We start from the raw sequence: 20,867 nt of genomic DNA on the forward strand, positions 1-20,867 counted from the left end.
TTATTGTTATTCTACGCTTTTTAAAAATATGCTGTCCAATCTTTGGCAGCATGGTGGCACAGTGGTTAGCACTGCTGCCTCAGTGGCAGGGACCCAGTTCAATTCTGACCTTGGGTGACTGTGTGTGGAGTTTGCACATTCTCCCCATGTCTGCGTGGTTTCATCCGGGTACTCCAATTTCCTCCCACAGTCCAAAGATATGCAGGTTAGGTGGATTGGCAGTGCTAAATTGTCCTTCTGTCCAAAAGTTAGGTGGCATTACGGGGACAGGGAGTAAGCCTAGGCATGCCTCCTTCTGCACTGTAGGAATTCTATGGTTCTGACCTGCCACCTCTCTTTGTATAATTATATGCTTTTTCCTTAAGTTTGATACTGTTGTAAACTTATTTTAGTTAACCACAGGTGTTGGGTCCTCCCCTTAGAATTTATCTTTCTCATTGGAATGTATTTGGTTTGTGTTTTCTGAAAAATACTTTTAAATGTCTGCCACAGCATCTCTATTGACCTATCGATTAACCACATTTGCTAGTTCACTTTCATTAGCTCTCCTTTCATGCCCTCAATTGCCCTTATTTAATATACCAGTCTTGGATCCACTCATCTCTCCTTCAAACTGAAGGCAAAATTCAATCATATTCTTGCCACTGCCAACTAGGTGTGCCTTCACAATGAGGTTATCAATAATCCAATCATATTGCACAACACCAGGTCCAGTGCAGCCTGCTCTCAGGTTGACTCTAGAATGGGGTAAAGAAACTATCCTGAAAGAATTCTATGAACTCCTCATCTACGCTACAATAGCCCTTCTGATTTTTCCAGTCTTCATGTAGATTAAAATGTTCTAAAAAGTAATGCAGGCCAGCTTTAAATAGTGCTAGTACACCCACTCAGCTGCATGTTCAATGCTGGTTTGCCCATCATTAACTTTATAATTTGCAGGCAGAATTAAATTTATATGCTGCTGCAAAACCTTGAATGGGCACGGAACTATCGTGCATCGCCACCCCCCGCTTCTAATTTAGCCTTGGAACTGAATAGGGAAACACCTTTAAGCAACTGTTGAAATTACCATGCAACATCGCCAAGGCAGATCTTAATCGCATTTCAGCTTACTTAAATCAAATTTAATTTCTATTGCCTTTCCATTTGCACTTCTGTGGGGTATAGTGTTGCATTTCAACCAAGGTTTAGGCGAAGGTCAGCATTTACAAGGACAAATTGAACTAAAAAGAACACAAAACCACACCTCAAAAAATTAAGTGCAAGTATATTTGTTTTAACTTGCATCAGTGCATTGTAATTACTGCACCAAAGGCAGGCTCAGTCTAAATAATCTTGTTTCCTGATTTCAAAACAAACATGAAGATCAAAACCCAAACGGGAGTGAACTTGAAGCTCAAGGTATGAAGACCGTATCCGAGAATGCCTGTAATATTAATATTTAAAAAACTCAACTTTCCAAAAAAATCATTTGCAGGATGTGGGTGTCGATGGCTAGACCAGCATTTATTCCCCATCCCTTATTTGTTCAACAGTCGTCCATTTACTGTTTTAACTAAAATGGGTTAATAACATCATTATAATTAGAGGAATGAAATATAAATGTTCTGTTCCTGATATGTTGGCAATGCAAACAGTAATTTCTAGGATAAGATCTTCATACCTCAAGCTTCAGAAATACCAGGTTTTGATCTTCCTGTTTAAATATTGCCTCAAAATCACCAGTTATAAAACCTTCAGAAAATATACTGGTAGATCGAGCTAACTTGCAAATAAGTTTACAAAGGGTGTTAGGTAGACCAACCAGGACAGCACTCAACAACATGCCTGTAAGTAACAAACGAACAGATGAGGGGTTTAGCAGCAGATGAACATATGAAATCGGAGCAAAAATAAAAATAAATAATGAAATAAAATATAAATAAAAATAAACAAACAAACAAATAAATAAATAAATAAATAAATAATAATAAATAATCTTTATTGTCACAAGTAGGCTTACATTAACACTGCAATGAAGTTACTGTGAAAAGTCCCTGGTCTCCACATTCAGGCCCCTGTTCGGGTACACAGAGGGAGAATTCAGAATTCTCAGCTGGGATGGCAATTGAACCCACACTGTTGGCCTTGTTCTGGATCACAAACCAGCTGTTTATCCCACTGAGCAAAACCAGCCCCTATAGGCTATTTGGCCTCCTGAGTTTGATCCACCATTCAATAAGATTATGGCTGATTTGTCTAGCCTTAACTTAACTTCCCTGCCTGGCATCCCGCTACATTTGCTGATGGCAAGGCTATGGGATATTAGCTCAGGCTTGAATAAAAACAATTTATTGTCCTCCAATATTCTAGGAACATAGGACTTAGGAGCAGGCAATTCAGCCCTTCGAGCCTGCTCGCCATTCAGTCAAATCATGGCTGATCTATTCCTGGTCTCAAATCCACATGCCCACCTGTTCCCCATATCCCTTTAACCTGTTTTCTAGTTGAGATACGATGAGGAAAACCACAAGCTAGTACTTTTGATTAAAGCAAAGAATATATTGTGCAACATAGCTTTAAATAAACGGACTTGTGCATATTAATACTACTAATTCCATGCAGGGAATCATGGAAAACTTGGTTACATTTTGGTACTGATGTAGTTAAAAATATATTGCAGCATTATATAAAGAATAAATCAGATCTCTGTTTTAAATGGTATACAAATTAGTTCCCTTTTTTAATATATATTTATAGGTGTTAAGCTAATAGTAATAATAAGTCTCACAGATGGAGAAGTTAATGAAGTTCTTTTTCAGTAAGAATGAGACTAGCCAATGCCTTTCTGCCGAAGCAGCCAAACCTTCAAACCTTGAAGAGTGTTGTGCAGGAGAACCCGCCACCTGAAAGTTTCCTTGTAAGTCACAAACCATCCCAACATGGAAATATCACCATTCTTTCACTATTGCTGGGTGGAAAACCTCCTCAATAATATTGTGAGAGTGCTTACACCAAAAGATTCAACGCTGTAGCTTACTATCACTACCTGTGCCAGGTCAATTAGGGATGGGTAGTGAATGCAGGTCTTGTGAGCAAAGCCCACATCCCATGCTGGGAAAGTCAGAGTATGGGGTTTGGCACTAGAAAGTGTTATGCCACTAATCTTTCTTGCCTTTCTGAGGTCCTGGATACTCTTGATGCGCTGTCTCCAAGGTTGGAGGGACCACACTCCTGCTGCTGACTTTCTTATTCTCTTCCAAGTATGGCTGCTTGGTTTTAAAGGCTGGCGTCTTGCTCCTTCTCTTGGCAGACAATTATACACCGCAGTCCCTCAGATTATGCAGAAGGATCTCTTGGTAAATGTGAGGTCAGGGAAGGTGAGGCGGGTGTGCTTTAGATTTCCCAAGAATTCTTCCCTTTCCTGTGTTTGTTGCAGCCTCAGAAATCCATGTCAGTTCAACCATTCCCAGCCATGCTGGGACTGGGTGCCCTTTTGTAGAAATCTTTCCTTTGATAGATTTGGAATGCCATCCTGCCTGCCCTCTCTGGTCAGGAAATGGGATGGCAATATAGTGGTTCAGTTAAAGAACTACAACATTCAATTCTTTGACAGATAGGTTTTCCAAACAGCTGTGGGCTTCCCATTGCATGTCGGTCAGCTGCAATGTCATTTCACTCAGAGAACAAAAACAAGGATGTTATTCCAAACCTTTATAAAATGCAGGTTAGGCCCTAGCTTGAACACCATGCCCATATCAGAGCACCACACTTTAGGAAGCATTGGGGGAAAGGTGCAGATGAGATTTTACGAGAATGGTATCTGGGACCAAGACTGTCAATTACATGGAAGGTCAGAGAGATTGTTCTCCTTAGAGAATGTAAAGGGGAGAGTTGATATAGATGTTCAAAATCATGAAGGATAAGGATACAGTAAGGAGAAGCTGACTTGAGTGGCAGAAATGTTTCTAACCAAGTAAAAGAGATTTACGGTGTATTGCAGAGGAACCACAGGCAATATAAAGGAAAACTTACTTTGTATTGTGTACAGTTCTGGTCGCCTCATTATAGGAAGGACGTGGAAGCTTTGGAACGGGTGCAGAGGAGATTTACCAGGATGTTGCCTGGTATGGTGGGAAAATCTTATGAGGAAAGGCTGATGGACTTGAGGTTGTTTTTGTTAGAGAGAAGAAGGTTAAGAGGTGACTTAATAGAGGCATACAAAAAGATCAGAGGGTTAGATAGGGTGGACAGTGAGAGCCTTCTCCCGCGGATGGAGGTGGCTAGCACGAGGGGACATAGCCTTAAATTGAGGGGTAATAGATATAGGACAGACGTCAGAGGTAGGTTTTTTACGCAAAGAGTGGTGAGGCCGTGGAATGCCCTACCTGCAACAGTAGTGAACTCGCCAACATTGAGGGCATTTAAAAGTTTATTGGATAAGCATATAGATGATAATGGCATAGTGTAGGTTAGATGGCCTTTAGTTTTTGACTTCCCATGTCGGCGCAACATCGTGGGCCGAAGGGCCTGTACTGCGCTGTATCGTTCTATGTTCTACTTAGGGAGTTATGGGGCGCGATTCTCCGCTGCATACGACGGGTCGGAGAATAGCGGGAGGGCCTTCCCGACATTTTTCCCGCCCTCCCACTATTCTCCCCCCCCCCCCCCCCCAACGGCCGCCCCACGACACGAATCGCTGCTCGCCGTTTTTTTACAGTGAACAGCGATTCTCCCCAGGCCGATGGGCCGAGTTCCCAGGCCTTTACGGCCGTTTTCACGAACGCAGTCACACCTGCTCTCACCGTTCGTGAAAACGGCCGCAAAGTGCCGTCCCGGACAACCATGGCACCGATTGGCGGCCGTGCCAAGGGTGGCATGGGCCTGCGATCGGTGGGCACCGATCGCGGGCAGCGGGTCCGATACCCGCGCACTATTTGTTCCTCCGCCGCTCCGCAGGATCAGTCCGCAGGGCGGCTGAGGGGCATGACGGCCCGCGCATGCGCGGGTTTGATGCATATGCGTAATGACGTCATCCGCGCATACGCGGCTTGGAGCCGCCAACCCGCGCATGCGCGGCTGACGTCATCGTGCACGTCAGCCGCCGTGACGCTTGGCGCGCGGGCTTAGCGACCGTCGCTAAGCCCGCAATGCCGTGCTTCACGGGGCCGCACTGCTAGCCCCGCCGGGGGGGGGGGGGGGGAAGAGAGAGAATCGGGTCCCGGGAGGGGTCGCGGAGGCTGCCGTGAAACACGGCCAGTTTCACGGAAGCCTTTACGACTCGCCGCATTTGCGGAGAATCGCGCCCATAATTTGGAATGTAATGCCTGAAAGGATGGGCAATTGGATAAATACTTGAAGTAAAATATTGTAGGGCAATGGGGAGACAGCAGGGAAGTGGGACTGATTGGATAGCTGCATAACAAGTCAAATGGCCCTCCTTCTGTGCCCATCATCTTATAATTATATGAAGTGATTACATTTAGGAGCACTTAATTGGCTACGGAGCACTTTGGGGCAGCATGAGATCATGGAAGACAATGCATGAATGCAACTTTTCTCCTTTCGGACCAACCAAATCATATAACTAATGTTAACAGCAAAATTCAGTTTGCTATCTCACTTGAAATAATGTCATACTTAGAGACATGTTTGTTGTACTCTCCCACATTAATTATATTTTAAAAAATTATTTTTTATTAATTTTCAGGGGAAGTGCATGTCACTTGCGCGATACAAGATTAGACACATTAACAATTATACAACACGGACTCTTAGCTGTAAAAGCTGAACTATGATGAACACTGCAGATTTGGACTTATCTCTAAAGGAGATAACTGAGAGGTGATCTTTTAACAGTGTACATGATAGTGAATTAATACAAACGATAGACCAAAACACCATTTCAAACTAGTAAAAGCTGAACTTGGGACTCACGGCAGAAGTTCGTCTTCATACACAAAATGGATTTCCAGATAGGGAATGGAACAAACAATTCTGTAATCATTTAAGATACATTTAAGATGATGACCAGAAGTATATAGGGCCTTCATAGATGGGTGACTCAAGAAATACTGAAAAAGGCACCTTATCAACACCTCCTTATGACCTTCAACATAAGAAAGGCCACAGCAAAAGAGCTATACCCAAGTAATCCCATCTTTCAGATTTTTATCTGAAGCCTCATCAATTGTCACCTCAAATGCATATGCAAGATTTTGTAAATGAGATGAGTTTTGTATCTCTACACACCGTCCATCCCAAATGAAAAAAATACTCCCCCTCTTCGATTAGATTTAAAGTAATTATTAAACAGTCCTCCCCGTGAATGAAATAGATTCTTCCAATTGTTACCAAAACAAAGTATTTAATATTATGAATTTTTGGGACTGTCTTCTTAATTTAAAGTAAATGGATTAGTGAGGGGGAGGGGGGTCATAGGACTACTCCAAATTGTGCCCGACAACAAGCTTGGATATCGATTCAAATAAGGTCAAGATTGTCTTACTGGGAAGGTGGTGAAAAATATTGACACCTAAAGACAATGGCAAGAGTTGGTTAGACTGTTAGTCCAAGGAAGTGTTAGGAATATCAGGTTTTATAAGCAGTTATATTATCTACTGTTTTAGGGAAGCACAGCTGCAGTTATATTATCTATTTAATTCATAGTTGGGGATCTAAAGGATAGCTCATTAGCATTTCTATCTGGATACCTCTCTTGTGTGATCACATCTTGCCTATAATGCAGTGACCAGAACTGCAAACTGTACTCTAACTGCAGTCTAACTGGTGATTTCTACAGTGTGAGCATAACCTCCCTGATCATTTCTCTCGGCCTCAACGAATAAAGGAGCGTATCATGCATGCTTTCTTGACCACCTTATCTCTGTTCTGCTACTTCAGAGATCCGTGGACACACACACCATCCCTTTAGTCCTCTACACTTTAATACCATCATTTATTGGGTATTTCCTAGCTTTGCTTGTTCTCTCCAAATGGATCACCAAAGATGTGCAGGTTCGGTGGATTGGCCATGATAAATTGCCCTTAGTGTCCAAAATTGCCCTTAGTGTTGGGTGGGGTACTGGGTTATGGGGATAGGGTGGATATGTTGACCTTAGGTAGGGTGCTCTTTCCAAGAGCCGAGGCAGACTCGATGGGCCGAATGGCCTCCTTCTGCACTGTAAATTCTATGATCTATGAACTTCTCCAAATTTAATTCCACTTGCCATTTTTCTGCCCATCTGACCAACCATTGATATCGTCCTGCAGCCTCGAGTCTTCTTTCTAACTATCAACTCCAAGGCTAGTTTTTGAGTAATCTGAAAATGTCTTAATCATGTTCCTTGTCATGATAGAGAGATATTAGGAATTTGGGGTCCAAGATGTAGCAGGCAATTTAGGGGTTAAACCGACTGAGGGAAAAGACTACCAGCAACAGTGTCAAAGGGATACGGCCACCGACGTTACCTTGTCCCATTCTGACTTAACCTAGTTAGTGGAGATACACAGGACGTTCCGGTTCAGCCACATTGATGATTTTTACAAAAATTAATTTACGGGATGTGGATGTCGCTGGTTAGGCCAGCTTTTGTTGCCCATCCCTAGTTGCCTTCAGAAGGTGGTGGTGAGGTGCCTTCTTGAACCGCTGCAGTCCCTGGGGTGTAGGTACACCCACTGTGCTGTTAGGTAGGGAGTTCCAGGATTTTGACCCAGCAAGTGAAGGAACAGTGATATATTTCCAAGTCAGGGTGGTGAGTGACTTGGAGGGGAACCTCCAGGAGGTGGGTTTCCCATGTGTCTGCTGCTCTTGTCCGTCGAGATGGTAGTGGTCATGGGTTTGGAAGATGCCATCCAAGGAATCTTGGCGATTTACTGCAGTGAATCTTGTAGATGGTACACACGGCTGCCACTGTTCGTCAGTGGTGGCAGGTTTGAATGTTTGTGGATGGGGCAACAAGCAAGTGGCTGCTTTGCCCTGGATGGTGTCAAGCTTGAGTGTTGTTGGAGCTGCACTCATCCAGGCAAGTGGAGAGCCTTTCATTACACTCCTGACTTGTGGATGATGGTGTCAGTCTTTGGGGAAGTCAGGAGGCGAGTTACTAATCTTTGACCTGCCCTAGTAGCCACTGTATTAATATGGCTAGTCCAGTTCAGTTTCTGATCAACGGTAAGCCCCAGGATTTTGATTGAGGGTGGCCGAGGGGAATTCAGCGACGGTAATGCCATTGAATGTCAAGACCTATTGTCTATTGGGCTATTATTGCAGATTCTTGTGATGGACTGGGCGGCGTTCATGACTCTCTGAAGTTTCTTACGGTCCTCGGCGAGCAGTTGCCATACCAGGCTGCGATGCAGCCAGATAGGATGCTTTTTATGGTGCATCTGTAAAAGTTGGTAAGAGTCAATGTGGACATGCCAAATTTCCTTAGTTTCCTGAGAAAATATAGGCTTTCTTGGACGTAGCGTCGACATAGTGAACCAGGGCAGATTTTTGGTGATGTGTACGCCTCGGAATTTGAAGCTGCCAACCATCTCCACCTCGGCCCAGTTGATGCTGACAGGGTGTGTGCATTACTTTGTTTTCTGAAGTCAATAACCAGCTCTTTAGTTTTGCTGGCATTGAGGGAGAGATTGTTGTTGTTACACCACTCCACTAGGTTCTTTATCTCCCTCCTGACCCACTATGGTCATGTCATCCAACTTGTCAATGGAGTTGGAGCCAGATTTTGCCACACAGTCATGCGTGTATAGGGAGTACAGTAGACGACTAGGTACGCAGCCTTGCAGGGCTCCGGTATTGAGGCCTATCATGGAGGAGGTGTTGTTGTTTATTCTTGCAGATTGTGGTCCATGGGTCAGAAAGTAGAGCAGATGGTGTCTGCTATGGACCAGTTGAGGCAGAATGTGAATTGCAGTGGATCTAGGCATTTTGGGAGTATGGAGTTAATGTGCCTCGTGACCAACCTCTTGAAACACTTAATTAGGATTTCTGTCAGGGACACCGGACGGTATTTATTGAGGCACATTGTCGGTTCTTCTTTGGCACCGGTATGATGGTGGTCTTCTTGAAGCAGGTGGGAACCTCGCATTGGATTAGGGAAAGCTTGAAGATGTCCGCGAACTCATTCTCCAGCTAGTCCACGCAGGTAGCACAGTGGTTGGCATGGTTCCTTCACAGCGCCAGGGTCCCAGGTTCAATTCCCAACTGGTTCACTGATTGTGCGGAGTCTGCACGTTCTCCCAGTGTCTGCACTGGTTTCCTCCGGGTGCTCCTGCTTCCTCCCACTAGTCCCAAAAGATGTGCTGTTAGGCAATTTGGACATTCTGAATTCTCCCTCGGTGTATCCGAACAGGTGCCACAATGTGGCGACTAGGGGCTTTTCACATTAACTTCACTGCAATGTAAGCCTACTTGTAACAATAAAGATCATTATTATTACTATATGTTAACTTTGAAACCAGAAACTCTCATTCCTGCCAAGGGTGCAGTTCTACTTTTATTCTCACCTTGATGTCAACAACCTTTCGGGTAGATAAACACTTAACAGAAAATGAATAAAGTAATGTTTAAGTTTTATGCAGAAAGCTAAAGATGGTTTACAAAGAAAAAGGCATATTTTAGGAAATTATTTTAGATTTATTTAATAGGTACTGCAGTTGAGCTAGTCGGAATAGTTTGGGCAAAGAAACCTTTTTGAATGAAAAAAAATATTCTTACAACGTTTACAATACATCTTTTTTCTCCCATATTAATGGTAACAATTTTACAGACTCAAGTTTTCCCAAGCTCAGTTCAACTTTGGACCAATGATTCAGTTCACATCAAATTATAATGCACACAACAAAAAATACATCAGCTCATCATGCCTGTTCCTTCCACAACATGTACAATATATCCTTTTGATGATTCAGCCCCAACTATTTAATCATTTGAGGTTATGCATACATACTATCTGATCTTCAAACACAATCGATGCAATCCAATGCAAAGCTCTTTCAAAGCAGGATGCCCAAAATTGCATATTGTAATCCAAATATGGCCTCAACAAAATTAGGGTTGCAAGGTTAGAATAACTTGTTTCAACTACTCTCGAGATGCAACCAACCATTTAATTAGTTTTGTTGCTAACAGCTGCACAAAACTGTCAGTGAATTATCAATAATTACATTCAAATGTTTTCCATGTCTGTGAACAGACCCCTCTTCTTCACTTCAGAACAAAGTAGTGCATTGTGCCTGCTCCAGCTGTTCAATATTGTGCGCCTTTGAGGCTGAACTTTGGAGTTATTTCAGAGAGCAAGGCTGGGTACCTTCAAAAACATACATTTTGCTTTTAAATCTACTTGACTGATCTCCACCTGTGCTATAAACTATTCGGAGATTGAGGGGAATGGGAAAGAAGGGGATAAGCTGGCAACTTTATCAGGACTAATTCAATTTCACATTGCCATTACAAAAGTTCAAATCCACAGTGTATTGTTCTCAGCTTTCCTCACTGTGCCTTTAAAGTTGATGGGAGTTGAATTTGTACCTTTTAACAAAAATAGCTAAGTAGCATAATTTATTTTGTATATTTTAAAGAAGAAAACATTGACCTGGTACCTCGCCTAAGAACTCACCCTGCCTTTTGTTTGGGGACCCGTAGAAAATGTTACACACATATTTCATTATTAACTATGTGTACACATATACAGAACAACGGGTAATTTATCAAAAGATAGTCCATAGTCCATGCATGTTTGACATATGTTCAACGGTTTACTGAACTAAACAAAAACAGAATTTACTTATGCCAATCTAGCTTATTTTCCAAATAAGTCACTGTTAAGTGTGTGAATAGATAATTCACACAATCACCATCATTTAAGTCCTCCTTTCTCTATTTTATTCGTACAATGTATTCAACACTTGGGTACCTGAGGAAAATAGTCAGTGCGACAGGGAGACAGCAAAAACTGAAGTTTGTCAATTATAATTTAGTCCCTAGGCCTGTACATTCCAAATTTTATTCATCACCTACAAAGCTGAAAGCAACTAATTTCTTTTAAATAAAATGTGTCATTATTATTAATTTAAAACAATTAATCTGCTCTAAATCCTCAACTCATGCAAGCAAACAGTTGGGGTAAGACAAGATACAAGTTTGAAGATTTTAGTCTAAAAGAAAAACTTGTATTACACTGTTTTAACAATCTTAGGAGAACTAGCATTTAGAATAGCAGAATATTTTTTCCAATTCACATACAACCAACGTATCTAAAAATCTAATGCTGAGCTTTAAAACGTGATAAACTCAGCAGTAATTTTACTGATAATGTTCTGCGTCTTACTACTATTCCAACGTTTTCTCATTTTTAGCTGCTAATGGATATTTTGGGGGGAGTTTTTATGAAGAGAAGGCTGGCTCCAGAGTATCTTTCTCCTTTTGGTTCTGGAACTTGACTGATGCCAAGCAAGTGATGAAAAATGCCATGGGCAGAAATTAAGATACCCTCACTGGCGGGTTGGCAGGTGAGGGAGGCCTAAAATTCCTTGGATAGCTTTCCAACGGCTTTTCCTTCCCAACCTGACTTCTCCGCAAATTTACCGTGCCGCAGGTGAGGTAGTTACGTGGCCAATGACCAACCCCCCTCTCCCTCCACACACTCCTCCTCCTGGGTGTCACTACCCCATCCCAGCCTCTCCCTCAACGCACCCAAGCCACAACTCCAGCAGGCCTCACTCGCCTCCCTGAGGACTTAAGAATCTGAGTAACAGTCCCAGACCTGTCTACTGCAGTTTTTGGCAGTGCTGGGACCAAATTGGCCTCCAGCTCTTTGAAGCAGGACTTTCGCCCAACTCAAGGGTGGAAGGGCCTCTGACCGGCAGCCAGTACTAGTGGTGATGCATTCTCCACTGACTTCCGGTAGCATGGTGGGGCAACCTCACCATCTTAAAAATCTTGGCCAATATGTTGAATACAGAGCAATCAGAAAATTAGGAATAGACAATTAAGGCTCTTTGGTATTGCTCATGGACAGTTAAAAAGTTACTCAGTCCTGCTAAAATTTTGTTCATCTTCTATTGAAGTTCTATGGTCATATTCTGGCTTTGTTTTATTTCTTTCAATGTCACAAATGTCTTGTTTCTTTCTCAGCCTACAGACGTCTCATTTTCTCTCCTTGTACAAGTCTCCAAATCTTGCAAACATTTTCTAATTATGCGTATCTTAATCTTTTTGTTCAGTGCTCCAAAATTTGAAATTTGGGTGTAATGGAAACCCGGAGGCAACTTGGGCTGCTAAACCTCTAGCACCAACAGAAATTATCTCATCTGAATGGGAGTAGGAGAACTGGAGACAAAGGTGAAGTCTGGCCTAGGAGAGAGCATGGCAGGAAGGTAGAAATTTGACAATAATTTGATAATGAATCAATATTAGGCAGGAACTGAAGAATTTAGATTGGGGGTGGCTGTGTGAGGAGAAATCAACATCTGACATATGGGAGTCTTTCAAACGTCAGATGATAAGAATTGAGAACCGGCATGTTCTTGTGAGGATGAGGGATAAGTATGACAAGTTTTGGGAATCTTGGATAAAGAGAGATATTGTGAGCCTAGTCAAAAAGAAAAAGGAAGCATTCATTAAGGTTTAGAGGCTGGGAACAGGTGAAGCCCTTGAGGAATACAAAGAAAGTAGGGAGGAGTCAGGAGGGCTAAAAGCGGTCATGAAAAGTCATTGGTAAACAGGTTAAGAAGAATTCCAAGGCTTTTTATATGTATATAAAGCACAAGAGGGTAGCAATGGAAAGGGTTGGACCACTCGAGGACAGAGGAGAGAATCTATGTGTGGAGCCAGAGGAAATGGGCAAAGTACTAAATGCATACTTTGCATCCATATTCACCGGAGAAGGATTTGGCAGATGATGAGTCTAGGGAAGGGTGTGTAGATAACATGGGCCATGTCGATAAGGAGGTGGTATTGGGTGTCTTGAGGCAAGCCCCAGGGCCTGAAGTGATCTACTCCAGAATACTAAAGGAGCAGGGGGGGAAATTGCTGGGGCCTTGACAGAAATCTTCGTATTCTCACTGGCGACAGGCGAGGCCCCAGAGGTCTGGAGAACAGACAATTTTGTTTCTTTGTTTAAGAAGGGTAGCAAGGATAATCCAGAAAATTACAGGCCGGTGAGCCTTATGTCAGTGGTAGGGAAATTATTGGAGAGAATCCTTTGGGATAGGATTTACTCCCATTTGGGAACAATGGACATATTAGCGAGAGGCAGCATAATTTTGTGAAGGGGAGATCATGTCTCACTACCTTGATAGAGTTTTTTGAGGTAGTGACAAAGATGATTGATGAAGGAAGGGCAGAGGATTTTGTCTACATGGAGTTCAGTAAAGCCTTTGACAAGGTCCCTCATAGCAGACTGGTACAAAAGGTGAAGTCACACGGGATCAGAGGTGAGCTGGCAAAATGCATACAGAACTGGCTCGGTTATAGAAGACAGAGGGTAGCTATTCTGAATGGAGGACTGCGACTAGTGGCGTTCCACAGGGGTCAGTGCTGGGACTTTAATGTTTGCAGTATATATAAATGATTGAGGAAAATGTAACTGGTCTGATTATTAAGTTAGCGGACGTCACAAAGGTTGGTGGAGTTGCGGATAGTGATGAGGATTTTCAGAGGATACAGCAGTATATAGATCAGTTGGAGGACTTCCGGTTGTGGCTATGCGGAGCTAAGCCGCACATTTGGCAGCTCCCGCCAGGAACGGACTTTTGGGCTCTTTTTATGGCTCCCAGCGGTACTTTTTCGACGGTTCCCAACGTGGGAAGGAGTCAGCAGCATTTCCCCAGCAGTATATGGCCTGGACCAGGAGTGGGGCAAGCAAGATAGCGGTGGCAGCACCAAAGCAAAAGTGAGGGAAGAAGCACAAGATGGCGGCCGGCGGAGACCAGAAGGCATGGAGGCAGTGGGCGCAGGAGCAGCAGGAGACTCTCCAGCGCTGCTTCCGGGAGCTCAAAGCGGAGCTGCTAGAGCCGTTGAAGGCATCCATCGGCAAGCTGCTGGAGACTAAGACAGCCCAGGGGGTGGCAATCCAGGAGATCCGACAACAGGCCTCTGAAAGAGAGGATGAGGCCTCAGCCCTCGCGGTAAAGGTGGAGATGCATGAGGCGCTCCATAAAAAATGGCAGGAGCGGTTCGAGGAGATGGAGAACCGGTCGAGGCGGAAACATTTGCAGATCCTGTGCCTTCTGGTAGGGCTGGGGGGGTCAGACATGGGGGCCTACGTGGTCGTCCTGCTGAATTCGCTCATGGGAGCTGGGTCCTTCCAGGGGCCCCTGGAGCTGGAGGGGGCCCACAGAATACTGGCAAGAAGGCCCAAGCCGAATGAGCCGCCACAGGCGGTGCTGGTGCGGTTCCACCTGTTCGCTGACCGGGAGTGTGTGCTCAGGTGGGCCAAGAAGGAGCGGAGTAGCAGGTGGGAGAACGCGGTGGTACGGATCTACCAGGACTCAAATGCGGAGGTGGTTAAGCAGAGGGCCGGGTATAACCGGACGAAGGCGGTGCTGCACAGAAAAGGAGTGATGTTCGGCATGTTGCAGCCGGCACGTTTGTGGGTCACCTACAAGGACTGACACTTTTACTTCGAGTCCCCGGAGGAGGCGTGGGCTTTTGTGCAGGCCGAGAAGTTGGACTCAAACTGAGGGTTGGGTGCGGGGGTCTGTATGTAACTGTGTTATTTTCTGAGGGGGAGTTTTCTGTTTAATGCTGGTTCTATGTCGTTTTCAGGGCGGGTGGGGCACTGTCTTTTTGCGTGGGTTCGGTGGATGGGCTCGAGGAGGGGGGTAGACTTGCAGTGTGGAGAGCTGATGGTGGGAAGAGGGGCTGGGGCGCCGCTAGGGGACTGGGCCGACAATAGGAGCTGCTGTAGAGGAGGCGGGGTCGGGCAAGTGGAAAGCGCGGGCTTTTTCCCGTGCTGAGGGTTGATGGGGGTGGGGTCGGAGCTGGGAAGTGCGGGCTTTTTTCCTGCGCGAGAGCAGGAGGTGGAAGAGGAGAGCCTGCTGGTGGGCACTGGGGATGAGGGGTAGCCCCATGCTGGGAGGGGTCGGAAGAGTGGCGGGAGTTGCCGGGGTCAGCAGGAGTCAGCTGGCTTACGGGAGTGCTATGGAGGGAGTAACGCGGCCGGGGGGAGGGGGGGGGGGGGGAGAACCGGGTTGCTGCTGGAATGGCCAGGAAGGAGGTGGAGTATGCAGGCGGGGGGTCGAGACAGGGGTTTGCCGTCTTGGGGAACGGGCCCAGCGGGGGGGGGCGCGGGCAAGTGGCGGGCAGAGGAAGGGTTATGGCTAGTCGGCACAGGGCAGGTGTTAGGAGGTTGAGGGACCTGTTTGTAGACGGGAAGTTGGCGAGCCTGGGTGAGTTAGAGGGGAAGTTCGGGCTCCCCCCGGGGAACATCTTTAGGTACACGCAGGTAAGGGCGTTTGCCAGACGGCAGGTGGCGGAGTCCCCTCTGATTCCCCCACGTGGGGTCCAGGACAGGGTGCTCTCGGGGGTGTGGGTTGGAGAGGGGAGGATTTCGGACATGTAACAAGTGATGCAGGAGGTAGACGAGGCCTCGGTGGAGGAGCTGAAGGGTAAATGGAAGAGGAGCTGACTGAGGAGGGGACGGGGGCGGATGCTCTGGAAATAGTAAACTCCTCCTCTTCTTGTGCGAGGCTTAGCCTCATACAGTTCAAGGTGCTGCATAGGGCTCATATGACCGGGACGAGGATGGGTAGGTTCTTTGGGGGCGAGGACAGGTGTACTAGGTGCTCGGGGAGCCCAGCGAACCATGCCCATATGTTCTGGGCATGCCCAGCACTGGGGGAATTTTGGAAGGGAGTAGCAAGCACGGTGTCGAGGGTGGTAGGATCCAGGGTCAATCCAGGCTGGGGGCTCGCAATATTCAGCGTTGCAGAGGAGCTGGGAGTGCAGGAGGCGAAAGAGGCCGGCATCCTGGCCTTTGCGTCCCTTGTAGCCCGGCGGATGATTCTTCTTCAGTGGAAGGATGCGAGGCCCCCAAGCATGGAGGCCTGGATCAGTGATATGGTGGGGTTTATCAAATTGGAGAGGGTGAAATTTGCCCTGAGGGGATCAGTACAAGGGTTTTTCAGGCGGTGGCAACCTTTCCTAGATTTCCTGGCAGAACAATAGGGAAAAAGGCCAGCAGCAGCAGCAGCCCGGGGGGTTGGGTTGAAGGGACGTGTATATGTGTTCTTTGTTTATGACAGGCGTTAATCTACTACTTCTTTTTTGTATTTACCGGGGGGGGGGGGGGTTTGCTCTCTTTTGTTTTCTCAGTTGTTAATATTTTCTGTTATTGATATTTTGTTAAAATCTGAATAAAATTATTTTCTTTTTAAAAATCAGGTGGAGACTTGGATGGAGATGGATTGGTGTTTAGTCCAGACAAATGTGTGGTAATGCATTTAGGAAGGTCTAATAAAGTTGGGAAATATACAGTAAATGGCAGAACCCTTAGTAGTATTGACAGCAGAGAGACTTGGGCGTACAGGTTCACAGATCACTGCAAGTGGCAACACATGTAGATAAGGTAGTCAAGAAGGCACATGGCATGCTTGGCTTCATTGGACGGGGCATTAAGTATAAAAATTGGAAAGTCATGTTGCAGTTGTACAGATCCTTAGTTTGCGTACCATTCTGGTTGCCACACTACCAGAAGGACGTGGAGGCTTTGGACAGGGTACAGAAGAGGTTTACCATGATGTGCCTGGTATGGAGGGTATAAGCTATGAGGAGAGGTTGGATAAACTCAGGATCGTTTTCACTGGGATGATGGGAGGTTGAGGGGCGTCCTGATAGAAGTTTACAAAGTTATGAGTACACTAAGTCTTACAACACCAGGTTAAAGTCCAACAGGTTTGCTTCGAATCACTAGCTTTTGGAGCACTGCTCCTTCGAAGGAGCAGTGCTTCGAAAGCTAGTGATTCGAAACAAACCTGTTGGACTTTAACCTGGTGTTGTAAGATTTCTCACAGTGCTCACCCCAGTCCAACGCCGGCATCTCCACCTCAAAATTATGAGTGACATGGACAGAGTGGATTGTCAGAAGCTTTACCCAAGGTAGAAAAGTCAATTACTCGGGGCCATAGGTTTAAGGTGCAAGAGGCAACATTTACAGGAGATATGGGAGGCAAGTTGTTTTTACACAGAGGGTGGCGAGTGCCTGGAACGCACTACCAGGGGAGGTGGTGGAAGCATATACGATAGCGACGTTTAAGAGGCTTATCCTTGAAATACATGAATAGGATGGGAATAGAGGGGCACGGACCCCGGAAGTGCAGAAGGCTTTAGTTTAGACAGGCATCATGGTCGACCCAGGCTTGGAGGGCTGAAGGGCTGTTGCTGTGCTGTTCTGTTCTGTGTTAGGTATTTAATGGTTAGATTGTATTATAAAATAGGGCAGCACGGTAGCATTGTGGATAGCACAATTGCTTCACAGCTCCAGGGTCCCAGGTTCGATTCCAGCTTAGGTCACTGTCTGTGTGGAGTCTGCACATCCTCCCCGTGTGTGCGTGGGTTTCCTCCGGGTGCTCCGGTTTCCTCCCACAGTCCAAAGATGTGTAGGTTAGGTGGATTGGCCATGATAAATTGCCCTTAAGTGTCCAAAATTGCCCGTGGGGTTACTGGGTTATGGGGATAGGGTGGAGGTGTTGACCTTGGGTAGGGTGCTCTTTCCAAGAGCCGGTGCAGACTCGATAGGCTGAATGGCCTCCTTTTGCACTGTAAATTCTATGCAAAGAAAATGTTAATTAAATGGCCATTAGAATAAAAAAAAAATGGTATTATTCACGTTACAGCCACATTTTTGTTCGAGGATTAAATTGATTGCAATATAGAGATATAAAATGGCAAATTTCAACTTCATTAGCATAATTTAAATGTTTACTTTCCAATAAGCTCCTGAATTAGTTGAACCAAGGTCGATCAGTAGGATCGGTCAGATCAGACCCATCAGCACATTCGACATTAGGTTGAAAGGAGTTCCAAATTTGGAGTATTTAGGATCAGACTACTTTGAAGATAGGCAGAGGAGCATAGCAGAGGTCAGAGTGGACAACATATCTGGGTTGGAAAGAGGGATGGGAAATGAACTATAATGGCATTCATAAAAAGGACTAACTTCTAAAATCTGTTCAAGGTTTAACATGGTAACATGACCCAGTTATCTAAATTAGATACTTCTTGCAAAATTACAATCATACAGAAACAATCTTTTAATACTGCAATGGCTCAATTGCAACCTGACCTCAAAAATAGACCTCACCAATCATCTCAATTTCTATTACAGTCACACTACAGGTACAATTTAACTCTGGAAATCAAAATAATGCCTTGAGATAAAGATAAATGCAATGATAACCGGTTTGGGAAGATGTAAGATGAGTCCCTCTTTTGAAAATTTGAAGAACAATAAACTAATTCAAATTAACTTGCAATTGTTGCTCAAATCATTACATGAGCTGGTACCCAAGTATTTCACTGACACCATCCAGTAGACAATTTTAAAGGTTTGACTTAAAGAACACAAGAATACAATTTAAAGAGGTGCTTCCTCTGGAAATCCTATAACGATATAATTTTGTGGCTAATGACGCATTTCATTTTTTGAGTGACTGTTGTTTTGGTGCAACCACGCAAGGCAATATTAGGAATGCAAAAACTGCATGTAACATGACTTGCAAGTCAGACTCCAGGTTCAAAAACTAATGACAGGTAAAGCAAGCATCTGAGATGAAACATTACTGCTCTGCTTAATTTTGCTGTTGACTTCTGAATCACAAAACGCAAGGATAGAAAGGTTTGCTTACCATCATCATGTTAACCAGGTCTATTTGATAATAGCGGTCTTGATGCGCATTTGCAGCTGCCAGTGTGAGAAGATAGTCATTTCTAGCGTGGTTAGCTTTTGTATTGCACTCACTGCGCCGTGCTTTTAACTGAAATTCAAACAAAACATTTACTACTGGATGTCAAATAGGCTCACAAAAGTTTCCGAATTTACGTTACGATTTTTAAAATAAGTTTTCCCTCTAGATATTTATTATAGAAACTTAGAATTCCTACAGTGCCGAAGGAGGCCATTCAGCCTATTTAGTCTGCACCAACCCTCCAAAGGAGCACTCCACCCAGGTCCACCCCCCCCCCCCCCCCCCTTCCTATTCCTGTAGCACCACCTAACCTTTTTTGACTCTTAAGGGGCAATTTAGCTTAGCCAATTCACCTCACCGTCATATCTTTAGACTGTGGGAAGAAAGCGGAGCACCCGGAGGAAACCCATGCAGACATGGGGAGAATGTGCAAACGCCACACAGACAGTCAAGGAGGAATTGAACCTGGGTCCCTGGCGATGCAAGGCAGAAGTGGACCACTGTGCCACCATACAGATATAATCTGTAAAATGGCTCCATTCTTGGCTTATTTTTACCTCTCCACTATTTTAAAAATATTTTCTTAGTTAGGTTTCACAGCATTATACCTTATTTTCCTTGCATGGAAGGGGTAGAGTAGATGCGTGGGGCACCCAGATCACGGTCACTGCTGAAGTGACTGACAAAAGCATTTGATGCCCGTCACCTACTATTTTCTGTTGAGCAAAAGGTGCTCATTATTTGATAACCCCAAAGTTGGACTTTTCAACTAAATTTGGAAGAATACTTCTGATAAAGTATTACTCTATTGTGATATTTCAAAGAAGTTAATTTTGTTTTTATTTTTTAATTGGGTTTCTGAAAGCAGTGACTTGTGTAGTTCATGAACTTTACCAGTGATATCTCACTTAAGTTTTCTTTACATATGCACCTAGATGTGAGAGTTGGCAAAGGTCACAGTCTGCATTCATACTTGAATTAGGGCATGCATGGTGGGGGCAAGCAGCCAAGTACAGTATAAGGTACAAACAGGAGCTGTCTCAATGCTTGGGTCTGTAACATTGAGAATTCTATTACTTTTTAGAATCTGTAATATCTATGGATTTTACTCTAACCACAGTATATAATTGAGTGGTTCAATTTTGACTTGTCGGGCAATTAACAGTCAAGATAGTTGGGTAAACAGGATTAATTAGAAGGGTTTTATATCTCAAAACCTTAAATCTGCAGGCCTACACACATCTCGGTACAATTGGTACCTGGGTGTGTAATATGCCTACTTACAACACCATGTGGGTGGTCCTGAACACAGTTCCACATTAACTCTGTGTCAGATTCCCACAATACACCGCCCGCCTCCACCACCAAGTTTTTATCCAATGTATTTGAGTTATATTAGTTTACTTCTGGTCATACATTATCACTCCCATACATTTATACTTTTGTTACTGCCTAATCGCTATTACTAAATTATCACTGCCACATTTTTCCCCTTATTAAAGTCCTTGAATTTAATGCTACAGGTTGCCTGGAGGGTTTATACCCCTTCCATACCCATTTTGTCAGAGGAGTGGTAGGCTTTGTCATTGTTGGTGCTTCAAGTCACTTGAGGTTGAGATGGCATCTAGATGTGCTTTCATTCTTTTCTTCCATTCCTTCATGTTGACCTGCACCTGGTCCGTCTGGCTGTTGTATAGATCAGCGTTTGCTGCTACTTTATAACTTGTTTCTTGCAGGGTGGACAGGCATCGTGTCCAATCATAATCATTTCTTTCTTCACTTTTGTCATGTGGGTTGTCTTGCTATCCTCTCTGGCTGAGGACTCCGTGATGAGAATAAGGTTTAGTGGTATGCTTAACATTTGCTTTTTGTTGTTAGCCATTTATGGCTGCTACCAGGTTTCAGCATCTCTTGTGGTTTTGGTTGGCTGGTAGTTGTAGTGCAGACACAGTATTTGCAGTGTTGGCCTGCTGTAC

At 44.5% G+C, this 20,867-nt stretch overlaps 1 protein-coding gene across 3 annotated transcripts in view; it reads right to left on the reverse strand.

Annotated features, from left to right (window-relative positions):
• Positions 1-20,867, reverse strand: part of LOC119977748 (F-BAR and double SH3 domains protein 2-like) — a 326,212-nt gene that overhangs the window by 134,824 nt on the left and 170,521 nt on the right. For all 3 annotated transcript variants that reach the window (XM_038818952.1, XM_038818954.1, XM_038818953.1), the window contains exon 8: positions 18,832-18,960. In XM_038818952.1, the coding sequence (XP_038674880.1) occupies positions 18,832-18,960 (129 nt within the window). The remainder of the gene's footprint in view (positions 1-18,831; positions 18,961-20,867) is intronic.

This window comes from Scyliorhinus canicula, chromosome 14 (genome assembly GCF_902713615.1).
Source record: "Scyliorhinus canicula chromosome 14, sScyCan1.1, whole genome shotgun sequence".
Classification (NCBI taxonomy): domain Eukaryota; kingdom Metazoa; phylum Chordata; class Chondrichthyes; order Carcharhiniformes; family Scyliorhinidae; genus Scyliorhinus; species Scyliorhinus canicula.